At 35.8% G+C, this 12,569-nt stretch overlaps 1 protein-coding gene across 3 annotated transcripts in view; it reads left to right on the top strand.

Annotated features, from left to right (window-relative positions):
- The window catches only part of LOC117911947 (probable AMP deaminase), a 28,094-nt gene extending 20,432 nt beyond the window's left edge, over positions 1-7,662 (top strand). For 2 of the 3 annotated variants that reach the window (XM_034826366.1, XM_034826365.1), the window contains exons 14-19: positions 4,412-4,465; positions 4,567-4,677; positions 4,975-5,148; positions 5,221-5,301; positions 7,038-7,136; positions 7,209-7,662. In XM_034826366.1, coding sequence (XP_034682257.1) covers positions 4,412-4,465; positions 4,567-4,677; positions 4,975-5,148; positions 5,221-5,301; positions 7,038-7,136; positions 7,209-7,280 — 591 coding nt within the window. In that variant the 3' untranslated portion in view covers positions 7,281-7,662. Of the gene's footprint in view, positions 1-4,411; positions 4,466-4,566; positions 4,678-4,974; positions 5,149-5,220; positions 5,302-5,697; positions 6,168-7,037; positions 7,137-7,208 lie in introns of those variants that run through there. The other variant, XM_034826369.1, reaches the window with a different exon arrangement.
- Positions 7,663-12,569: the final 4,907 nt, after the last annotated feature.

Below are 12,569 nucleotides of genomic sequence, written 5' to 3'. Positions count from 1 at the left end.
ATCGTGGAATTACAGTTGTTTGGCAAAGTTTTGCCATTGTTTGGGAATGCCAACAGAGGGCTGTGAGAGGGATATTCTGAAACTTCTCCATAAAATGAGGGACAGAAGAGATAGAAGTGAGAATTTAAGTGGAAAAAAGAGGAAAGGTCAGAGAACCTCAAGATTTGACCGCGAGTTGAAGAAACTAGAATGGTCGGTGAATTATAGCGGGTCAGGAGGGGACAGGGGGTATCAAGAGTGTGTTACATGAGGATTCGAATTGTGTCATGGAATGTAAGGGGGGCAAATGACAAAGAGAAGAGGAAATTGATTAAAGATGTGATTAAAACCCAGAAAGCAGATTTAGTGTGTCTCCAGGAAACAAAATTGCAGGAGATGACGAGTGCAATTGTGAGGAGTTTAGGGGTAGGACGATGTATGGAATGGGGGGCTTTGAATTCAAGGGGTGCGGTGGTGTTCTGGGACAATAGGGTGTTGCAGTTGGAGGAAATGGAGGTGGGCAATTATTCAGTTTCTTGCCGGTTCAAGAATGTTAAGGATGGTTTTTGCTGGGTGTTTTCAAGAGTTTATGGGCCCTTTGTGAAGGTGGAGAAAGAGGAGTTTCTGAGCGAATTAGGGGCCATCAAAGGGTTGTGGAGCGAACCGTGGTCTGTTGCTGGCGACTTCAATATGATAAGATTCCCTACTGAGCGAAGCCGAGGAGGTCGACTGTCCCCATCAATGCGGAGATTTACAAAAGTGATAGAGGAGTTAGAGCTAAGGGATTTACCCCTTCAGGGGGGGATGTTCACGTGGAGTGGAGGTTTTAATAATCTCTTAAAATCGAGAATTGACCGGTTTCTTATCTCTGAAGATTGGGAAGCTCATTTCCGGGAGTGTACTCAAGGTGTTTTGGCTAGACCAGTATCATATCATTCTCCAATTATTCTTGATGGAGGGGGGATGAGGAGAGGGCCCACACCTTTCAGATTTGAGAACATGTGGCTGAAGGAGGAAGGCTTCAAAGAGGTGCTAAGGAAATGGTGGGAGGGGATCCAGATTAGTGGGACAGCCAGTTACATCTTGAGCGAGAAATTAAAGGCTTTAAAGCCGATTCTGAAAAAATGGAACACAGAGGTTTTCGGACAGATCAAGGTTAAGAAGCAAGAGGCTTGGAATTCTTTGGATTTCTGGGACAAGGAAGAGAGGGTCCGCGAATTGTCCTTGGAAGAGGAAGAAGCTAGGAAAGAGGCAAGAGAGATGTATAAGAAGTGGGTCCTTTTAGAAGAAACGTCTTGGAGGCAGAAGTCCAGGGAAATTTGGCTGAAAGAGGGGGATAGAAATACAAGGCTTTTTCATCAGATGGCTAATGCTCATAGAAGAAGGAATAAGATGAATAGAGTCAAAGTGAACGGGAGATGGTACAATGAGGAAAGGGAGATCAAAGAGGTGGTGTGTAGGGTGTACCAGGGGCTGCTGGCAGACCCGAGGGGGTGGAAGCCCAGGATAGATGCTTTGATGTTTGAAAGGTTGGAAGAGGGGGATGTGGAGGGGCTGGAGAAGCCTTTCACGGAGGAGGAGGTTTTTAGGGCTTTGTCAGGTTGTTGTGACGAGAAAGCGCCAGGCCCTGACGGTTTTTCAATGGCTTTTTGGCAATTTTTGTGGGATTTTGTTAAAGAAGAGGTCATGAACTTCTTTAGGCAATTCCATGAGACCGGGAGCTTTGTAAGAAGTTTGAATGCAACTTTCCTTAGTGTTGATACCTAAGAAAGGGGGGGCAGAGGACTTGAAGGATTTCAGGCCAATTAGCTTGGTGGAAGGGTTATATAAGTGGCTAGCTAAGGTGTTGGCTAATAGAATGAAGGGTGTCTTAGCCAAGGTCATCTCAATGGCCCAACACGCTTTCGTGGAGGAACGGCAGATTATGGGCGCAGTGCTGGTCGCTAATGAGGCAATTGACTCCATTGTGAAAAGCAATAGAGGGGCGATTCTCTGTAAATTAGACATTGAGAAAGCCTATGACCACGTGGACTGGGATTTTCTTTTAGCAATGATGGAGAAGATGGGGTTTGGGGAAAGATGGTGCAGGTGGATAAAGTGGTGTCTATCCACTGTTAGGTACTCAGTTATGGTGAATGGAAGTCCTACGGGTTTTTTCCAAAGTTCAAGGGGGTTAAGGCAAGGAGACCCCTTGTCGCCATACCTTTTTGTAGTGGTGATGGAGGCTTTCAGTGTTTTGATAAAGAAGGCAATGGCTGGGGGGTTTTTGGCGCCTTGTTTGATTCGGGGAAGAAGAGGCGAAGGGGTCCAGATATCACATTTGTTGTTTGTTGATGATACGCTGATATTTTGTGAAGCAAAGGAGGATCGGTTATTGTATATGGGCTGGTTGTTAATGTGGTTTGAGGCAATTTCAGGGTTAAGAGTAAATCTGGAGAAAAGTGAGCTGATTCCGGTTGGTAGAGTCGAGAATGTGGATGAGTTGGCTGATGAGTTTGGTTATGGGGTGGGAAAACTGCCTTCCACTTATTTAGGAGTGTCGTTAGGTGCCCCGTTGAAAAGCGTTGCAGCGTGGGATGGAATAGAAGAAAGATTCAGAAAGAAATTGGCTATGTGGAAGCGTCAATACATTTCAAAAGGGGGGAGGATTACTCTAGTGCGGAGTACATTGGCAAATTTACCGATTTATTTTATGTCGATTTTCCAGATGCCTAGAGTGGTTAGAATCAGATTGGAGAAGATTCAAAGGGACTTTTTGTGGGGTGGCGGGGCTCTAGTGCAAAAACCACATTTAGTTAAGTGGTCAATTGTATGTTTAGACAAAAGAAGCGGAGGGTTGGGGGTTAAGAATCTTGGGGCCTTCAATAGGGCTCTCCTTGGCAAATGGGTGTGGCGCTTTGCAAATGAAAGAAAGGCTCTGTGGAACCAAGTGATCAGAGGGAAATACGAGGAGGAAAGAGGAAGGTGGAGATCTTGCGAGTCTAGGGAGGCCTACGGGTTTGGGTTGTGGAAGGCAATAAGTAAAATAGGACATCAAGTGACCCCTTTTGTTGGCTTTGTGGTGGGTGATGGTGAGAAAGTGAAGTTTTGGAAAGATAAATGGTGTGAAACCATCCCTTTGAGCGAGGCTTTTCCTTCTTTATTTGCTTTAGCTTTGAACAAAGAGGCTTGGGTAAATGAAGTGTGGACAGCCGAGGGGGAATGGGGGGGAAGTTGGAACCCTTGTTTCAATAGACCTTTCAACGATTAGGAGTTGGAAGAAGTGGAAAGGCTATTTTGTTGCTTGGAGGGGAAGAAGGTTAGGGGGGATGAGGAGGATAAGGTGAAGTGGATGGCATCAAAGGATGGGGACTTCTCGGTGAAATCTTTGTATAGGACTATGCAGCCGAGGTCTCTTGCTTTTTTCCCTTCAAAAATTATATGGAATTCTTGTGTGCAACCCAAATTGAGCTTTTTTGCGTGGGAGGCTTCTTGGGGGAGAGTTCTAACCTTGGATCGCTTGCAAAAGAGAGGTTGGGTTATGGCAAATAGATGTTTTCTTTGCCATAAGAGTGAGGAGACAATTGATCACCTTCTTATCCATTGTGAAAAAACGAGGGAAGTATGGATGGTGTTCCTTTCCTTTTTTGGTGTTTCGTGGGTTTTCCCCCAGTCGGTCAAGGAAACCATTTTAGGGTGGAGGGGGTCTTTTGTGGGAAAGAAAAGGAAGGTGGCGTGGCAATTGGGACCGTTATGCTTGTTTTGGGTTATTTGGAAGGCTAGAAATTCAATTGCTTTTGAGGATTGTGAGCTGTCCATTCAAAGGCTGAAAGCATCTTTTGTGTATTTTTTGTGGTCGAAATCCAAAGTGTGGATAAAAGATGGTCCTTCGACCTTAATAGATTTTATAGACTGAGTGTGTATGCGTTAAGGGAGAGGTTTTTTTGTTTTGCCTTGTCCTTTGATGTTTGGGCCCTTTTGTAAGGGGGTAAGTCCCTTTATACTGTAATTTGGTGGGTCGCTTCTTTAGCGCCTCTTTGCAATACAATCTTATACTTATTGATCAAAAAAAAAAAAAGACTGGCAGGCAACATGCAATATACAAGTTTAACCAGCTGATCTCCCTACATTTTGATTATTTATAAAACTGAAATGAGTTTAATAGATGTTGATGTTGCTCTGAGTTTCTTTAATTCAATTTCTATATCACAATAATGGATAAAATTTGTTAATATAAAAAATTACGCTTGAAGGATTCACCTTGCTACTTCCTAGTTGACAATGAAAATGCATCCTTGTTATAAAAGTACAATACAACACTCCCCGCACCCCTTCTCCCACAGTCTCCATTTGCCAGCACAAACCACCATACATATACAGGCACACACCAAAGTCTTACCATTTAATTGCTGGATTATATGGACGTTCCTTACCAGTTATTTTCTTTTCCCAGCTTCGTGAGTCAAAAGGACTGCCAACAATCAAATTCCGGCCACACTGTGGAGAGGTTCTGCTTCTTTTTATTTTCTTTTCTTTTCTCCTCTGTACTTCATTTTAGTTCTATTTATTATTTTATGGCTATTAATTCATGTTTCACAATCTATGCAGGCAGGTGATGTAGACCATTTGGCTGCTGCATTCCTTCTCTGCCATAACATTTCTCATGGGATTAATTTGCGGAAATCCCCTGTTTTGCAGTATCTGTATTATCTTGCTCAGGTTTGACTTTGCCTCAAATTATTCATTGAGATCAACAATGAAACTTTCATACTCTAGAGGTCATCATGATCATGTTCTTGTTGTAGATTGCTGGCCCATCACTTGACCTGACTGTCATAAATTATAACAAATTCATTATTAGAATTTTGTGGTACACATATTTATGCCTCATATAGTTAATTTTAATATGGAGTTCATTAAGTGGAAATGTGATGTGTGAGGTGCCTTTATTGGTTTATTCTTTTTCATTGTTAGTTTAAATTGTCTTAATGGCTAGCAACTTGCCTTATCTTTCAGGTTGGACTGGCTATGTCACCACTGAGCAATAATTCGCTTTTCCTGGATTATGGTCGCAATCCATTTCCGATGTTCTTCCAGCGTGGCCTAAATGTTTCACTCTCAAGCGATGATCCTCTGCAAATCCATTTGACAAAAGAAGCCCTTGTGGAAGAATATAGTGTTGCAGCACAGGTTCGCATATTTTCAGACTTGGTTTTTTGTTTTCCATCATTGTCATATATCTTATGAAATCTGTATTTCCAGGTGTGGAAACTCAGTTCCTGTGATCTATGTGAGATAGCAAGGAACTCTGTCTATCAATCTGGATTTTCACATATGGCAAAGGTGAAAAACTTGATAACATTAATTTTTGGCATTATTTGTGTACTTATGGAAAAACAAAAGAATAGTGCATCTTTTGAATTAATTTAGGTTGCTTAAATCTGGTAATTTCCTTGAGAATTTAATTGATGGATCTATTAATAGTTTATCTGCTACCCAATGTTAGTTTTTATTGAATGGGGATTTGAGAAGTTTCTTTCATGGTTTTGAGGCTGCCAACTGATTTTGCCTTAAGTATTTAGCCTATGATGCCAAAGCAAAAAGGGTTAGTAATACCAAAATGCTCCTTTTCAGAAATTGGAGGGTTAAGATTACTTTGGCAAAAATGGATTTAGGATTCTAGAACTTCTCACATCTGATGATTGAGGCATCAAGTAATTGGCTTAATTTTCTGCTCAGATGGGTAAATTGAAGAGATGATTCCAGATAACTGCCAGTCCTCGCATGTTTGGGTTACAAGCATAGAAGTGGCCTCTTTAGGGGACTTCTATGATTGAGGCTTACAAGCATAGAAGTGCCCTCTAGAATTTCTCACATCTGATGATTGAGGCATCAAGCAATTGACTTCATTTGCTGCTCAGATTGAAGAGATGATTCTAGATAACTGCCAGTCCTCCCATGTTTGGGTTACAAGCATAGAAGCGCCGCCCTCCTTAGGGGGGCAAACATTGTCTATCATCTGTTTGTGCTAGCAAGTGGTCACAGTTTTTAGGTATTTGACACAAGCAGGTCGACATGTTGTTAGGACCAGATTTGATGCTTCCCTGAGATGGAAGAAAACTGTGATTTATGGGGGGTTGGTTTTCTAGAAATTATGTTAGGTGGAAATGGCTTTTTTATTTATTTATTTATTTATTTATTTTGTCTTCTACTCTCTTTTAATATTATCTTTATTAGAGCTAGAAATGCCTCATTCATATCACATTCTTCTGTCTCAATATCAATCTTGTGCCTTCCTTATGAGTTTGTTCTTTCTACCCTTCTTCTGATTGTTGAAAACTAGATATGCCTCATTCATAATCATATTCTTCTGTCTCAATATCAATCTTGTGCCTTCTGAGTTTGTTCTTTCTACCCTTCTTCCGATTGTTGAAAATCACTTTAAACAACTTCCCATATCTGCCCATCTGAGGGACCAAATGCAGCCTGAGTTATTTTCAAAAACCGCAGAGATACCAAATATTTTCAACCTATGGAAAAATTGTAAATTTTGACCATGCTTCATGTTAGAAGCTCTTTTTATTTTCTTTTTCTTTTTTCCTTCTATTAATTCAGATAATGTGGTTAAAAGGACCATTGTATACTGATTTAAATGAGTTATCTTGAAACTGATAGTATTATACTTCAATTAATTTTCCATGATTGTGAGCTTTTGAAAATATATCAAGTTTAGGGTGTTGCCAATATCCTGGTTATTATTGTGTATTATAGTTGTTGTGTCCTTTGATTACTGTTCCAGTTGCATTGGCTCAGTGGTAAATATTACATGAGAGGTCCTAAGGAAACGATGTTCACAAGATTAATGTACTGGGCCTCCCTTCCATTTGAAAAGCTTTCCTTTTTGTTGGTTGAGAGGACTTTGGCTAAGCACCCACAGATGCAGTGGCCCAAACTGATTTTGTGTTTATGCTTCATTGATTTCCAATGGTATCACGACTTTCTATATATTTTAACTACAACCAGTTTTCTATTTGATTAATTATTGTTGGGTTTTCCCTGTTTCTTGATTACCGTTGTAGATGCATTGGCTTGGTAGTAAATACTTCATGAGAGGCCCTGAAGGAAATGATATTCACAAGACAAATCTGCCCAACACAAGGATTGCCTTCCGTCATGAGGTAAGTATACATGGTTTCTAGAATAAAATCATTTTATCCTTTCCTGCTGTTGATAATCTAGAGCTTTTGCAGACATGGAAGGAGGAGATGATGTATGTCTACGCTGGAAAGGCTAAGTTTCCTGAAGAGATAGACCTTGTATAAGTGAACAAATAAAAAGGAAGAGAATATTTATGATGCAAATGAAATTCTGCTGTTGAATTGGGGATGAATAAATATCTCAGCATGAGTTAGGCTGCCAAATTTTTATTTACGGTCCCACTGATTCAGTGAAATCAGAGGTTGTAAAGAGCACCAGCTGCAACTAGGATGATTGATAACAGCTGTATGGGGAAGATCTTTTGGTGCTATGTAGTGGGGCTTGGAGTTTTCTTTATAGATAGCTGTTGAAAACTTAAATTTTGAATTGCTGGAATTCCTGCTGAGAAATGTGCAGGTTTAATGGTATACAAGGTTTTTGAAAAATACCAATTTCAACTTGTAATGAAAGAGCCATTTTACATGATTAGGATGACATGTGATTTGATGTGGAACCTTGCTTTACCTCATCTTTTTTTTCTTACTCCGTGAATGAACTCTGCAAAGGTACTCTCTCCCAAGGTTTGAAATGTCACGATATTGGAGATATATCAACATATCGCAGATATATCAACATATCGCGGATATTTCGCTGACATGATATCCATTATGGAAATCTTGAATGAGCAATTTTTCGGTTTTTTCTTACTTCATGGACCTAGGAAATGTATCAATAGTTTTTAAATGAGTGAATCAAGTTTTTATAGACTAAGGTTAAGTGGACACTTGGCATTATTTAAGAGGTCTTCCAGAGGCTATTTCAAGTCACCAACCTCAATGCTTGTTATATGGGTGGATAGATAGAGTATGAGTTCAATTGTAGGTGTTAAGGTATTGGATCCTAATTTGAGGAGTCCGGGGTGAAGTTTGAGGAGTTAGTGGCTAGTTAAATAGTCTTATAAACTTGGTGTCCTATGCCTTATGATTGAGAGTCATCGATAAATCCCCGTTACATGGACCATATACTTGGAAATACTAAAGGTAGTTTCAAGGTTTGAAATGTTAGGGAATATAGGAGATATATTGTTGTTATTTTGGATATGAAATCTCAAATGAGATTTTCTGCATTTATCATCGATTTATGACCGAAATTCTGGTATTCCACCGATATATGGATGATTTTTTTGGCCACGTTAGCAAGGATTTTCACTTTTCCTCTAGAAAGCCTTAACTCGGTAGTGGACTTAACCATCCATTTTCTTCACTCATGGGCCTTTGAGCCCAGTGTCAGTTATATCTTCTTTTGGAATTAACCGCATTAGTATCTCTCCAAGATTTAATGTGAGATTGTTTTTTTTTTTTTAATTTAAACGGAAAAATTACTTAAAATATGTAAATAAATTATTTGAACCAAATATTAATATTTTTAAATAAAAAATACTTATGCATGATATTTTTTTATATCCTTCCATATATATCATTTTTTAAATAAAAAAAAACAAGTATTATTATTTTTTACTATTATTTTGGAAAATTTTAACTATTTGTATGATTTTTTTTCTTAAATTTCATTTTATGCTTTTACTGTGATAATATTCATTAATATTTTTTTTTATATACCTCGATATATTCATAAAATTTAACAATTGATAAATCTGTATTAATGTTTATATCCTTATCCTCTCCCTCTCATACTACTAAATACTAAATTGTCTACATTAGGGGGCGAAAGGGAAACTTTATGATGTACTTAATATTTCGTAATGAAAAGAAAATGTGTTTGGTTTGGTTGAAAAGTTAAAAAGTTGATCTTCAGAACCTCAACAAAAATAAAAAAATAATTCCTTTTTTTTTTTTTTAAGAAAATGAGTACAAAATACCCATTTGATTTTATTTTATTTTTAAGACAAGTACAAACATGGCTCACAGAGTCACAGTTGCCTTTTTTTCATCATCTCTAAAAAGCAAGTGTTAAATTTATTTTTAAATAAAAAAAACCCAATAAATATAGAAATTGTTTAGTAATTTTTATAAAATAAACTAAAAATTGGAAGAGAAAATTATCCATTGACTTAAAAATTTAATTTTTTTATTTATCTTAAACGTAATTTCATTTTTAAAAAAAAAAAAGAAAGAAAGAAAAAGATGTGGAATTATAAAAAGTGAATAGAAAAATTAAATTGTTTCAATTTTTTTAAGATAAAATTTATGATTAAGAGATTTTTTTTTTTTTTTTTGTCTTATTCCCTTTGTTATGAAAATAATATGGATTGATATATAAAAATTAAACTTTTTATTAATGTGGGGCATAATATTATCACATTAGAAGGATAAAAACTCTTCTATCATTTTTCTTTCTATATAATCACTGCTCCCACTTTCCTTTGCAATTTGACAAACACGGAAAAAATTACTATATCTATGGCTTAAGAAGATGTCATGTCCGTTTTTTTTAATTGCATTATCTTTTATCGTTTGGAATTAAGTGAAATAAAAATTTTGAATAAAATAAATACTATTTTGTATTAAAGTGAATAAAGATAAAAAAAAATTCTATTTCTTTCCATCTTGAATTTTACCTTGAAAATTAATTTAATTAATTACTTGTTAAAAATAATAAATTAAGTGTCCAATTGGATATGCTTTCTATTTAAAAAAAAAAAATTAAGAATTTGGGTATAAAAGTCGATCATTATATATATATATATATATATATATATATAGCTTACTTATATTTTTAAAAATTATTTCATAAATTTTAAAATTTTAGATATACCTCAATTTTTTTAAATAATTTTTAGAATCATTACTTTTTCAATTGAAGACTCTAAGAGTTCTTGTATTTTGTATAAAAGTTGTAATTACTTTTTTTACCTAACAAACAAAAAATATGAAGTATATCCAAATTGAACTAATTTGTTTTTGTTTAATTTTACTTTTTTTGTATATATAAAATAGTGTTCAAACTATCAAAGAAAATTCTTAAATTTTAAGATAAAGAAACAAACAATTTTTAAAATTTTAAATTTTATTTAATAAAATTTAAAACTTTTTATTAAAATTTAAAAAAATTAGAAATTACTGTAAACTTATAGATTTTATGATCATACGTTCTTAGGATCACCTAATGAGATACACTGTCTCAAAATCCATAAGATATCATGGTTTTATTGAAAATATTTATTGCCACCGAATTTCATCAACATTGACCAAAAAGAACACCACCATGCTTCCTTATGGTTTCTTATACACATATGGCTCATCCTTGTTTTGATCAAAATTGAAAGTCTTGATTACCTAATCAAAATGTCTTTTCCATGACCAAGATGCTTGTTTTAATCCATAAATGGATTTATGCGACTTACACATAGGTGCTCTTAGCTCTTTGCTATGAATCCATCTGGTTGCATCATATAGATGTTTTCTTCAAGATCACCATTCAAGAATGTTGTCTTGACATCTGTTTACCATATCTCATAATTGAAATGTGTCACAATGGATAGAGTATTATGATGGAGTTGAACATGACTACCGATAAGAATATTTCCTCATAGTTGAAACTAGGCTTTTAACTATAATCCTTCACCACAAGCCTATATGTCTCAATCTTTCCATTTACTCTTTTCTTCCTCTTGTAGACCCACTTACACTCTATGAATTTTATCCTTCAATTGTTTCTACAAGATCCCAGACTTCATTAGAATACATAGATTCTAATTTTGTCTCTATAGTTTCTTGCCATAGAATAACATCATTATTGCTCATCATTTCATCGTAATATGTGGGATCGATCTCATGTTCTTTTAGAATTGCTCGAAAGACTCTCCCAAATACATGAACCTATCTAATTATTTAACAACCCTTCTATTATGATGAGGCTTTAATGTACTAGAAGTAATAAGAATAGTAGGTGTAACGACTTTTGGACCTAAAGTCCTTTATGCTAATGTGAGAGTGTCTTCAAGTGCTCTTCAATCTATACTATGTTTTGTCCTATTACTTCTTCCAAAAATCTGGCATTTGTGCTAATAAATACCTTCTAGTCAGCCTAACTATAAAAATATTATCCTCTCGTTCCTTTTGGATAGCCTACAAATAGACATACTTGAAACTTTGCTTTTAATTTATCTACATTTGGTTTCAACACATGTGTTGGACACTCCCAAATGTGAATATATTGCAAACTAGGTTTGCGACCTTTTCACATCTCTGTGGGAGTTAAAGGTACCAACTTGGAAGACACTAGGTTAAGAAGATAAGTTGCGATATCCAAGGCATATTCCTGAAAGGATATAGGAAGTGATGAGAAACTCATCATAGATTTCACCATGTCCATCAATGTTCAATTTCTTCTTTCTACCACTACATTTAGTTGTGGAGTTCCTAGTGCACTCAACCGAGATATAATCTCATGCTTCTTTAGGAAAGAATCGAACTAAGCAAACATATACTCACCACCTCAATCAGATCATGCCTTGATATGTTATCCAAATGTTTTTCAAATTTCGCTTTAAATTCAATGAATTTATCTCAGGCATCAAACTTCCTATGCATTAGGTAAACATATTCAAACCAAAAGTAATCATCTGTAAATGCGATGAAATACTCATACCCTTCCTATGCATGGACATTACAAGGTTCACACACGTTAGTATGTACTAACTCCAAATACTCCTTGGCTCTATATCCTTTAACACTAAAGGGTCTCTTGGTCATTTTACCTTATATACAAGATTCGTAGAATAAAAGATCTTCTAGAATGAAAGGTTGTAATATTCCACACTTAACTAGTCTTTAGATCCTATTTAGTTTAATATGACCTAGGCATAAGTGTCAAAGCTATGCTTGATTAGTGAAAGGTTCTTTCAGAAGATCATAGTTCTTTTTCTCTTAAGAAGAGAGAACCTTAAGGACTTAGTGTTATCCTCTCTCTTTTGGGGTGAGAGTGCTTAGAGGACCACCACAGGTGTCGTTCTCCTTCTCTTAAGATGAGAGAGTCTAGAGAACCACCCATCCAAAACCAAATGGACGATCCCAAAAAGAATACCAACCCTATTAGCAACAACCAATTTATGCTTAAATAATATTGGAAGCTATCTTCTCATGAAAGTTTACTTTCTTAATTAAATCCAAAATCACTTTTTATTGTTATTCTTTAACAAATATTTTGGTAACCTTTTTAATCATAAATTATCTATCATGGATTTTCCAAAATTAACTTGTTTTCTTTAAATTAGAATCTTGTGCATAATAGAAAGAAAAAAAAATCTTGTTTTACAAACACTTGAAAAATTAAGAATTTTTCCTTAAAAGGAAAAAAAAATATTCTTAGATATTTCAAAATTTGAGAAGATTTTAAATAAAATTAAAACCTCTAATAATTAATTTTGAAAATGAAAAGAAGCTCTTAATAGT

This window comes from Vitis riparia, chromosome 1, assembly GCF_004353265.1.
Source record: "Vitis riparia cultivar Riparia Gloire de Montpellier isolate 1030 chromosome 1, EGFV_Vit.rip_1.0, whole genome shotgun sequence".
Taxonomy (NCBI): domain Eukaryota; kingdom Viridiplantae; phylum Streptophyta; class Magnoliopsida; order Vitales; family Vitaceae; genus Vitis; species Vitis riparia.
Note: the sequence above shows the minus strand (reverse complement) of the source record. Positions and strands in the feature narration are given on the sequence as shown.